This window comes from Hyla sarda, chromosome 11 (assembly GCF_029499605.1).
Source record: "Hyla sarda isolate aHylSar1 chromosome 11, aHylSar1.hap1, whole genome shotgun sequence".
NCBI lineage: Eukaryota > Metazoa > Chordata > Amphibia > Anura > Hylidae > Hyla > Hyla sarda.
This window is the reverse complement of record NC_079199.1, coordinates 41682489-41695388: the sequence shown is the minus strand read 5'-3', so window position 1 is coordinate 41695388 and position 12900 is coordinate 41682489. Positions and strand designations below refer to the sequence as shown.

Here is a 12900-nt window from a genome sequence, read left to right as displayed (position 1 = left end):
AGTGACATTTCAGCATAAAATATTACTGGTAGCTAAATTCCTATGCCAACATTTATTGTATACTGTTTTTGGTATCCTCCCCTATTCCATCCCAGTAAAGTAAAAAAATAGGTTATTAATCCGGGTAACACTGAGAAGTCTTCACAACAAAGACCACACCTGGTATGACACAGATCAGTGTGGACAGGCCTCCCTAAATATATCTGGAAAATCCTCCTTCACCTACAATTTATACCACATGTCTGGTCCTTAATCATTCATAAAATGACATCCTAAGACAACCTTTGGCTCTCCAGCTGTTGCAAAACTACAAATCCCAGCATGCCCAGACAGTCAAAGGCTTTCAGGGCACTCTAAGAGTTACACTTTTGAAATAACTGGAGAAGCACAGGTTAGGGAAGACTGTCCTAAGGCTGGGTTCACACCACGTTTTGTTAAATACGGTTCCCGTATACGGCTGGGAGGAGGGGGGCGGGGCTTAATCGCGGCGCCCGCAATGAGCCGTATTCGGGAACTGTATTTAATGCATGTCTATGAGCCGACCGGAGTGAACCGCAGCCTCCGGTCGGCTTCGTTTTCGGCCGTATGCGGTTTCCCGACCGTAGGCAAAAATGCGGTCGACCACATTTTTGCCTGCGGTCGGGAAACCGCATACGGACGAAAACAAAGCCAACCGGAGGCTGCGGTTCACTCCGGTCGGCTCATAGACATGCATTAAATATGGTTCCCGAATACGGCTGAGTGCGGGCGCCGCGCTTAAGCCCCACCCCCCTCCTCCCAGCCGTATACGAGAACCGTATTTAACAAAACGTGGTGTGAACCCAGCCTAACATATGCTCACTCCAGCTAAATGCATTACAACAACTTGAACATATTTAACCTTTCATAAAACTCATCCTTATGTTACAAGCCGATAACCAGGGTATCTTTGTTAAGCTATTCACACTATAGAAATTCCGCTTACAGCAGCCGCTTACAGCAGCAGTTATGGAATTAGAGCTTAATTGATAAAGACAGTGAGCACCATCCCATTCACTGCAAGGCTTCTATGTCAGACTCCACCAGAAGATTGAACATGTTAAAAGGGGAACTCCACTGGAAAACCTTTTTTTAAATCAACTGGTGCCAGAAAGTTATACAGATTTGTAAATTACTTCTATTTAAAAATCTTAATTCTTCCACTACTTATCAGCTGCTGTATGCTCCACAGGAAGTTCTTTTCTTTTTGAATTTCCTTTCTATCTGACCACAGAGTAGGAGCAAATCCCCATAGCAAACCTATCTTGCTCTGGACAGTTCCTGACATGGTGTCGGCAGAGAGCACTGTGGTCAGACTGAAAAGAACTCCAGAAAGAAATACAACTTCCTGTGGAGTATACAACAGCTAAGTACTGGAGGGTTAAGATTTTCAAAAATAAGTAATTTACAAATCTGTATAATTTTCTGGCACCAGTTGATTAAAAAAAAAAAAAAATGTTTTCCAGGGAAGTACCCTTTAATTCTTCAGGCAGAATACGGTTGCACATCGGAACCTCTGTAGTGTGAATTGAGCTGTGATGACCCCTGTAAAAGCATTTTTTTCACTTGCTTTGTACTTATTATGGTGCAAAAAACATATTCTCCAGAGGTCTTATTTTGAATTGTGTTTAGTTTCTCTTCTGCTGCCTTCGTGTAGAGCAAAATGCATTTCTGTCTCTAGTGGCGCTGCAGGGAATGGTTATAGTATGATTGTGGCTGGGCTCCATCTTGCTGGTATTACATTAGTTGATTGTTTCTGTCCTCTCAGATTGGCCTTAATTGACATTTATCGATCGGATTCCTATTAATGTTCTCCCCCATCACAGATAATGTTCTCCCCCATCCCTGATTACGTTTTCCCCCCATCACAGATAATGTTCCCCCCATAAAAGATAATGTTCTCCCCCATAACAGATAATGTTCTCCCCTGTTACAGATAATGTTTGCTTAATCTGGTTGACTAGTAAATAGTTTTTTTCTTTTCCTCTTCTCATTAATGTGGTGACACCAACATCCAGCAGTGAATCAATTTTGTAAAAGCTACTCTACTCTAAATTTTGTTAAAGTTTTCTTTTTTCCTGGATCTTCTAAGCTCATTCATGACCAGATCTGGCTTTAAATCAGATTAGAAGGTTGTTCAGGAAAGGACAGATTAGGGATGGAGACAGAGCCAACAGGGATCTCTTCTAATGGAACTTCTGTGAATTAGACAGCAGTCAACACCGTATATAAACACAAGAAAGCTGTAGAAAAGAAACTAAGCAAAATTTTAACCAAGCGCTATTGAAATTTTTTTTTTAATTTTTTTTTTGCAACTAAATAAGCACAAAGCAAGATTGCAAATGCTTTCTAAGGTGTCGATAGCTTTTAAATCAAGAAAAGTTCTATAGTTTTTCTCCTATGGATACATTACTGCTTTTGGACCAGTTGGATCATATGAAAATCTTTACACTTCTAGAAAGAAAAAAATGTATAAAAATTTACCTGTTTGTAAGGTCAACAGCAATAAAAGCAAATATATAGAGAGGTCTCAGAAGTGGGGTGATTTCATAAGTGTCTTGTGCATGAAAAGTCGCTGTTTCTGTGGCTGAATTGACGATTAAAGAATATTCTGCTATGCAAATTGTAACCCAACCAAAAACAAAAATCATAACTGTTCCTCCTGTATTTGCGTACAACAAGTCTATCCTATACGGCATCAAATACCATGTCCCAAGACCACAAAGAACCCCGGCAAGGATGGAATGAAATATAAGATTTGCAATAAACTTCTTGCCCACTATTATGAATTTCACAGTCTCTGAGCCCAGGCAGCCTGAAAAGTCAAAGTCGTCTTCATCTGTGAGGGTGTTTTGATTCTGTAGCCTTTCTATGGTGGATGTCTTCCTGCGCGCATATTGATTTAAAAGCTGAATAACAAAGGAGGAAATGAGCATCAGTCCTGCCGAGACTATGGCAGCATAGTAGTCTTCTAAGATATGGACTTCGCATAGAACAGTGCCCACACCGCCTAGGACCCATGGTGTCAGGAACAAGATCACCTGATTGATGTATATGTAAGGAGGAGCACTGTAACCCAACTTGAATCGCGGACCGCCAAGAACTGTTTGTGGAAAACGTTTCCAGAAGAATTCTTGCTTGTAATCATTTAGTAAAGGAACATCAGGACCCATTCTTCTTATTCACAGCTTTGGGTTTGGTTTCATTTTTAATGCGGTGAAATGGTGATATCTAAAAAATAACAAAAACACAATAGAATAAACATTGGGCAATAAGCAGCGAACAGAGCACCTTTCATACTGCTGTATAATCACGATTTAAGTGCGTCAGTAATGATAATTTCCCGCCTGCTTTTCTGATTGATCAGGCATGGAAAAGCACACGTCCACCCAGCAAATTCTGAAACTCATGCACAGAACTCTCTGGGTGTCACATGGTTGCCCTGGCAACCTGACCAACCAGCATAGACCTGTGTCTCCACGCTCGATCTGAAGAAGCGGCAGAAAATTAGCTTTACAGGTATGTTACCCTGTATTTCCACTTCAGACATTATACATTCGATTGCCTATAACCATAAATGTCTAACAGGTGTGGACCCAATCTTACGTGGATGATGGTGGGTCCTCCTACCCAAATTATGATGCAGCTGCCATATTTAGATATAAAAATGAATATAGATTTGTCTACATACAAGCACAGCTCTCCCTATTTCATTTTCTATGGGTATGCAAAAAAAAAAAAAAACAGAGCACGCTTCCTTGTCTGCTTCCCTAGCTCCCAAAGAAGTAAATGGAGCCATGACCATGTACAGTCACCTCCTAATTCATTCTCCAGCTGCCCAACTGGGTGGGACAGGGGTCACATTCTGGAGACGCAGGTCCAGAGGTGGATATGCAAAATGTCTATAGTGGTAATAAACTTTTAACATATGGACAGATGTATTACAACTTCAGAATTGCACTACCCATACTCTATGGGGTTTTATAGTACCCCCCCCCCCCCTCCATTACTTCAATTATATATGGAGGAACTGAAAGTTTTTAATAGGGAATCAAACAAAAAAAACATTGTGACATTTATTATCATGCTGCAGTGGTATTTTCAAGGAGATTACTGCTATATGATACCACCACATGGTGCCACAGAAGATGTATACAAGTCTGCAGTGTAGAGCTACAGGGACTACTAGACAAACCTAGTAGTATGCATCGATAAACACCAACAACAAAGTACATACCCACCTTGTACTATCCCTTCCTTCTTATGCCCATGTTGTACCTAGATACTGTATAATTAACACAAAGCATCAGAATTTTTTTTTTATTATTCCTACAGCCGTAAGCTATTATGACACTATACAGGCAGCTGCAGCAGGTAAGGAATCCCTAGCCAGGGGAATGTCAGATCTCTCGGGAATGTCTCGCGTTCAAAAACATGAATTGGCTCAGAATTGACTCTACCTGCCAAACAAATGGATTTGCTTCTCTTGTTTGCATCACAAGCTTTGGATTTCCTGTAATTAGAAGAAAGGTTACAATTCAATATGCTGTTCACATGATAGACAAAACATAAGGAACAACCAGAAACAACAGAAATATAAAGAAATCCTGATGAATAAACAATCAGAACTGTGTCCATGTAGACGCAGGACTCTTACCTTCTCATCGGTTCACATTATAGGTATCCGCGAGATTGTTTGGTAATTGTATACGGTATTAAGCTTTCTAACCAGAAACTTTTCCTTTTCCTCACATGGGCATATTGTCAAGTTAAAGAAACCCTTGTCTCATATTGTGTTCCCTTAGTAATTGTAAACTGAACACCTAGCAACCCCCAAACACTGACACGACACACCAGCACATTCAGGTGACTGCTCTGAATAAACATCCGGACTATGTTAACCCTGAAGGACTAGGGGCATTTTGTCTTTTCCACTTTTATTCTTCATGAATTTTCTAACTTTTAATCCTGGTACACCAACATCATAAATATAATTTTACAGAGGTGTTCCAATCCTAAACTTTTATTGCAAATCCAAAATATAGGTCATAAAAGAGGTGCAGGTGCTACCTATGGGACCTCACTTGGCAGGAAAATAAAGGGGTCCCATTGCACCAGTTTGACCATTAGAGTAGGGAATAACTAGATGATCCATCAGGATCCCTACCCATCACAAGAACTGAGGTTCATCAACTCCTGAATTAAAGGGGTACTCCGGTGGAAAAAAAAAATTAAGATCAACTGGTGCTAGAAAGTTAACAGATTTGTAAATTACTTCTACTAAAAAATCTTAATCCTTCCAGTACTTATCAGTTGCTGTATGCTCCAAAAGGAAGTTGTGCAGTTGTTTTCTGTCTGATCATAGTGCTCTCTGCTGACACCTCTGTCCATGTCAGGAACTGTCCAGAGCAGGAGAGGTTTGCTATGGGAATTTTCTTCTTCTCTATGCCTGATCAGTACACAAAAATATATCCCCTATCCGCAGGACAAGTTTAAGATCGCAGGGGGTCCGAGCGCTGTGGCCCCCCGCTATCATCTGCATGGACCCCTGGCCGCTCAGCTATAGCTCTCTCCGATAGATATATGGAGGGGGAGTGGCAGCCCCCGCTTCGGGCAGGGGTCATAATGCGTCACTCTGTGGGAGAGAGGGCTCCGTTCAGGAGATTGCTCAGAGCCACTGCGCTCGGACCCCCGCAATCTAAAACTTGTCCCCTATCCTGCGGATAGAGGATAAGTTTTTCTGTACTGATCGGTCATGGGACTTCTCCTTTAATGGATTAGCGGCACCAGACCGTCCATCGCTCCATTGACTGTCCATGGCACTTCTGAACACAGAGAATGAATGGAACGGTGACAAAGCATTCCGGCCTCTGTAGAAAGAATTGCTATGTCAATTCTTTCGGAAGAACCCGCTCGCAAATGTATTACCGTCTATGGAGAGGACGCATTTTCGAGCCTTCCTAGCAACAGTACTGCGGAACATTCCCCTGTGTGAACATATGCTTACAGATGTTGCTTCAAGTCTATGTTTACATGTTTTGTATATACTGACTCTCCACAGAGAATTTGCATACAATCTGCAATGTATTACAGCAGCTGCAATGAGGATAAGATTTTACGAAATCTCATCCACAGGCTATGTTTTTGGGCCTTATTTGGACCTGTAAACGGCTCAAAATCAAAGCCGAAAGCAAAATATGCGTGAACATTTTTGTGTGAACCCAATAACGTATGAAAATCAGGTTGAAAAATCATTGTGAGAACATAGCCACTGCCGAAAAATCTGCACAAAATCCAAATGAAAACTAACCTGAGCTGCCGGTGAACTTATGTGGGGGGGAAACGTTGCAAACTGTCCCCATTAATTCCAATGGGTAAGTCTAAATTCATAACAATTCTTCAAGAAATTCTACTGTGGCAGATTTTGCAACAAATTACCACACCTAAATCCATTCCAGCTAATTTTAAATATTATATATTATATAACATTTTATTTAAAATAAGTATTTTTCTTGTATCTAATGTCCACAGTATTGCCCCATTCACACTGTGTAGAATCCACACGGAATATCCACTAGGAATTCTGCATTTCTGCACACTCCCATTTCAATGGGTTTTACCATGCTCAGTTTAGGCTGGGTTCACACTACGTTTTTGCCATACTGTTTTCAATCAGTTTTTCTAAAGAAAACCGTATGGCAAAAAAACTGATGGAACAGTATGGAAAAAAGTAAACCGTATGCGTTTTTAAACAGTATACTGTTTTTAAAAGTGCATACAGTTCCGTCAGTTTTTATAAAAAAAAAAAATACGTTTTTGAAAATATTGTCCATTTTTAATAGGAGGGATCTTGGGTGGGGACTTTAGGATTCAAATGCACATGTGCAAAGTAAAAACGTATACGTTTTTCCCGTATGGAACCGTATACATGTGCGTTTCCCATTGACGTCCATGTTTAAAAAAAAGTATGCGGTTGCAGTACGGTTTTTAAACCGGAGACAAAACCGTGGTTGACCACAATTTTGTCTCCGGTTTAAAAACTGTACTGCAACTGCATACGTTTTTTTTAACATGGACGTCAATGGGAAATGCATATGTATACGGTTCCATACGGGAAAAACGTATACGTTTTTACTTTGCACATGCGCATTTGAATCCTAAAGTCCCCACCCAAGACCCCTCCCATTAAAAATGGACAAAATTTTCAAAAACGTATGTTTTTTTTTTTTATAAAAACTGACGGAACTGTGTGCACTTTTAAAAATAGTATACTGTTTAAAAACGCATACGGTTTACTTTTTTCCATACTGTTCCATCCGTTTTTTTTTGCCATACGGTTTTCTTTAGAAAAACGGATTGAAAACAGTATGGCAAAAACGTAGTGTGAACCCAGCCACACAGCAGAATTTACAAGATGGATCTGAGTTCTGGCAGAAGATAATCTGCCAGAGAAGCCCTGTTTGTCAATGTGACAGCGCCTATGTCCCCAGCAAATTGCTGCGGACATGGCCAACAATTCTACAGGATCAGAAAGATCGTAGACCCACAGGGCAAAGAGAGTACATTTTCCTCGTTGGATTTCCTCAGTGTGAACGAGCCCTATTTCTGTTCCATGGGAAAATAACCTTAGGGTAGGGTAACACATAGCAGCAGAGTATTTGACGCTGCGGAGATACGCTGCCGGCAGTCTCTGCAGTCACTCTATGACTGCTGGCAGCGCATCCGCAGTGGCAAATACGCTGTGGATGTGCTGTGTTTGACTCTACCCTTGTATAGCTACAAGAAAAGTCACCAAACTGCAGCCCCTTCTGGGAGTTGTAGTTCTGCAACATCCAGAAGGCCACATTTTGGAAACCATTGAGATAAATGATAAACACATGATAGGTGCGGGCCTCATGTCTGGGACCTTCAGCTATTTCTATAATAAGGGCCCCTCAGCCCCGTCAAGCCACTTGGTAGCTGAAGGTGGGCAAAATTCCAAAAACAGACAAGTTGGCTGATTTAAACAGTTTACATCATTCCTATAGACCAGTGGTCTCCAACCTGCAGATCAGTCCAGATGTTGCAAAACTGCAATTCCCAGCATGCCCGGACAGCCGTTGGCTGTCCGGGCATGCTGGGAGTTGTAGTTTTGCAACATCTGGGGGTCCGCAGGTTGAAGACCACTGCTATAGACCAATGTTCCTTAGCTGTCTGGGCATGCTGAGAGTTGTAGTATTGCAACAACTGGAGAGCCACAGGTTGGGGAACACTGCCATAGACAACAATGGGAGTTGTGTTAAAGGGGTATTCCAGGCCAAAACTTTTTTTTATATATCAACTGGCTCTGGAAAGTTAAACAGATTTGTAAATTACTCCTATTAAAAAATCTTAATCCTTCCAATAGTTATTAGCTTCTGAAGTTAAGTTGCTGTTTTCTGTCTAACTGCTCTCTGATGATTCACGTCCCGGGAGCTGTGCAGCTCCTATGGGGATATTCTCCCATCATGCACAGCTCCCGGGACGTGACATCATCATTGAGCAGTTAGACAGAAAACGTCAGAAGCTAATAACTATTGGAAGGATTAAGATTTTTTAATCGAAGTAATTTACAAATCTGTTTAACTTTCCGGAGCCAGTTGATATATATAAAAAAGTTTTTGCTTGGAATACCCCTTTAACACTACATTGTTACTATAAGGCCAGGTTCACACCACGATTTGTGTTTCCAAGGCATGGATACTTTGGGAAACTGTCAAAATGACATGCCCATGTGTCCGTGCTCGGAGAGGCATGGACCCTATTTATTTCAATTCCCTGGGCTGTAAAGTGATACAAGAAAGGTTTCTCAGTCTGAACCAGAACTTCATTGCTCGGAAAATGACCCGAACTAAGTCACTAGCTGAGCTTGGGCCACTGAAATGAATGGGGCCTGCGACTGTCTAAGCGCGGACACGTGTGTGAACAAGGCCTAACTCGGGATTTACAACATAGCTTGCGGTCCTACGCTGTTTATGCATTTCAGGTTAACATCTAATTACATAGGTTTTCATAAGCCGGTCGACCCAACCAGGCCAGACAGGGTCAGGGGTGGTAGAGGCAGGTAGATGGGATTGGCGCCAGGCATTTATTGCCTATTCTGTGGGTTATACCCCTCTGGCTGCGGTGAGGTGTACATAGGGCAATTGGAGACATGGGGGGGGGGGGGGGGGAGATTTATCAAAACCTGTCCAGAGGAAAAGTTGCCCAGTTGCCCATAGCAACCAATTAGATGGCTTCTTTCATTTTGCAGAGGCCTTGTTAAAAATGAAAGAAGCGATCTGATTGGTTGCTATGGGCAACTGTGCAACTTTTCCACTGCACAGGTTTTGATAAATCTCCCCCATGGTCCACGTACAAAAAACGACAGCAGCAGAACACATAACTATCTAAAGGCAAAACCATCTTTGTTGCCCATAGCAACACTGCTTTGGCAAAATAAAAGCTGTTCTGTGATTGGTTGCTATGGGCAACAAGGGCAGCTTTAATTAACGAGACTCTAGTGCAGACATGTGGTACAGTTTCCCATACCAACCATGTAAGAAGACATCTAATTGGCTGCTGGTTGTAACGGCTCTACTTAGCCTGGAGGCGTCTCGTACATACGTCACCATGGTTAAGACGTGACGTCATATCACAACTAAAGGGAATACTGCACAGGCACTGTACACACAGGACACGTCCCATAGCGCAGGTAATGGCAGCCACTGTTTATATATTACCGCATGATATAGCAGGGGGTTAGCTAGTGATGGCGGCCGGACCTAATGATACCCGGGGCTCCCTCCGCCCGCACAGGTGCTCTGGGCCTCTCCGCTTCTCCCCGTCCTTCCCACGTCTCCCACCGGCCCGCTGCACTCACCCGCCCCCCCTCGGCTAGCGGGCCGCGGCGCTCATCAGGCGGCTCCCGGCCCCGGTGCTGTGGACTCGGCCTCCATTTGCTCTTCACCTCCTCCTCCTCCTCCTGATCCCCCGCTGAGGTGCAGGGCCGCGCAATGTGACGGGAGCCCGCACTGCTGTGTGTACTGTACTATATACTACTACACAATACTGTATACAGCGCACACAATATACTACAGCATTTATATACTACACAATACTGTATACAGCACACACAATATACTACAGCATTTATATATACTACACAATACTGTATACAGCACACACAATATACTACAGCATTTATATATACTACACAATACTGTATACAGCACACAATATACTACAGCATTTATATACACTACACAATACTGTATACAGCACACAATATACTACAGCATTTATATATACTACACAATACTGTACATCACACACAATATACTACAGCATTTATATACACTACACAATACTGTATACAGCACACAATATACTACAGCATTTATATATACTACACAATACTGTACATCACACACAATATACTACAGCATTTATATACACTACACAATACTGTACATCACACACAATATACTACAGCATTTATATATACTACACAATACTGTATACAGCACACAATATACTACAGCATTTATATATACTACACAATACTGTACATCACACACAATATACTACAGCATTTATATACACTACACAATACTGTATACAGCACACACAATATACTACAGCATTTATATACACTACACAATACTGTATACAGCACACAATATACTACAGCATTTATATATACTACACAATACTGTACATCACACACAATATACTACAGCATTTATATATATATATATACTACACAATACTGTATACAGCACACAATATACTACAGCATTTATATATATATATATATACTACACAATACTGTACATCACACACAATATACTACAGCATTTATATATACTACACAATACTGTATACAGCACACAATATACTACAGCATTTATATATACTACACAATACTGTACATCACACACAATATACTACAGCATTTATATATACTACACAATACTGTACATCATACACAATATACTACAGCATTTATATACACTACACAATACTGTATACAGCACACAATATACTACAGCATTTATATATACTACACAATACTGTATACAGCACACACAATATACTACAGCATTTATATACTACACAATACTGTATACATCACACAATATACTACAGCATTTATATACTACACAATACTGTATACAGCACACAATATACTACAGCATTTATATATACTACACAATACTGTACATCACACAATATACTACAGCATTTATATATATATATATATATATATATATACTACACAATACTGTATACAGCGCACACAATATACTACAGCATTTATATATACTACACAATACTGTATACAGCGCACACAATATACTACAGCATTTATATATATATATATATATACTACACAATACTGTATACAGCGCACACAATATACTACAGCATTTATATATACTACACAATACTGTACATCACACAATATACTACAGCATTTATATATATATATATATATACTACACAATACTGTATACAGCACACAATATACTACAGCATTTATATATATATATATATATACTACACAATACTGTATACAGCGCACACAATATACTACAGCATTTATATATACTACACAATACTGTATACATCACACAATATACTACAGCATTTATATATATATATATACTACACAATACTGTATACAGCGCACACAATATACTACAGCATTTATATATACTACACAATACTGTACATCACACAATATACTACAGCATTTATATATATATATATATATATATATATACTACACAATACTGTATACAGCGCACACAATATACTACAGCATTTATATATACTACACAATACTGTATACATCACACAATATACTACAGCATTTATATATATATATATATATATATATATATATATATATACTACACAATACTGTATACAGCACACACAATATACTACAGCATTTATATATATACTACACAATACTGTACATCACACACAATATACTACAGCATTTATATATATACTACACAATACTGTACATCACACACAATATACTACAGCATTTATATACTACACAATACTGTACATCACACACAATATACTACAGCATTTATATATATAGATATATACTACACAATACTGTACATCACACAATATACTACAGCATTTATATACACTACACAATACTGTATACAGCACACAATATACTACAGCATTTATATATATACTACACAATACTGTATACATCACACAATATACTACAGCATTTATATATACCACACAATACTGTATACAGCACACACAATATACTACAGCATTTATATACACTACACAATACTGTATACATCACACACAATATACTACAGCATTTATATATACTACACAATACTGTATACAGCACACACAATATACTACAGTATTTATATACTACACAATACTGTATACAGCACACACAATATACTACAGCATTTATATATATACTACACAATACTGTATACAGCACACAATATACTACAGCATATATATATATATATATATATATATATATATATATATACTACACAATACTGTATACAGCACACACAATATACTACAGCATTTATATACTACACAATACTGTATAAAGCACACACAATATACTACAGCATTTATATATACTACACAATACTGTATACAGCACACACAATATACTACAGCATTTATATATATATATACTACACAATACTGTATACACTACTACACAATACTGTATACAGCACACAATATACTACAGCATTTATATATATATATATACTAGACAATACTGTATACATCACACAATATACTACAGCATTTATATATACTACACAATACTGTATACATCACACATAATATAGTACAGCATTT

At 39.2% G+C, this 12900-nt stretch overlaps 1 protein-coding gene across 6 annotated transcripts in view; it reads right to left on the bottom strand.

The window, feature by feature from the left end:
* PCNX4 (pecanex 4) overlaps positions 1 to 10038 on the bottom strand; it is a 51674-nt gene extending 41636 nt beyond the window's left edge. Inside the window, exons 1-3 of one of the 6 annotated variants that reach the window (XM_056545293.1) lie at positions 9899 to 10038; positions 4479 to 4531; positions 2503 to 3249 (exon numbers count right to left, since the gene is read on the bottom strand). In XM_056545293.1, coding sequence (XP_056401268.1) covers positions 2503 to 3191 — 689 coding nt within the window. In that variant the 5' untranslated portion in view covers positions 3192 to 3249; positions 4479 to 4531; positions 9899 to 10038. The other 5 variants (XM_056545294.1, XM_056545296.1, XM_056545298.1 and 2 more) reach the window with 5 other exon arrangements.
* Positions 10039 to 12900: the final 2862 nt, after the last annotated feature.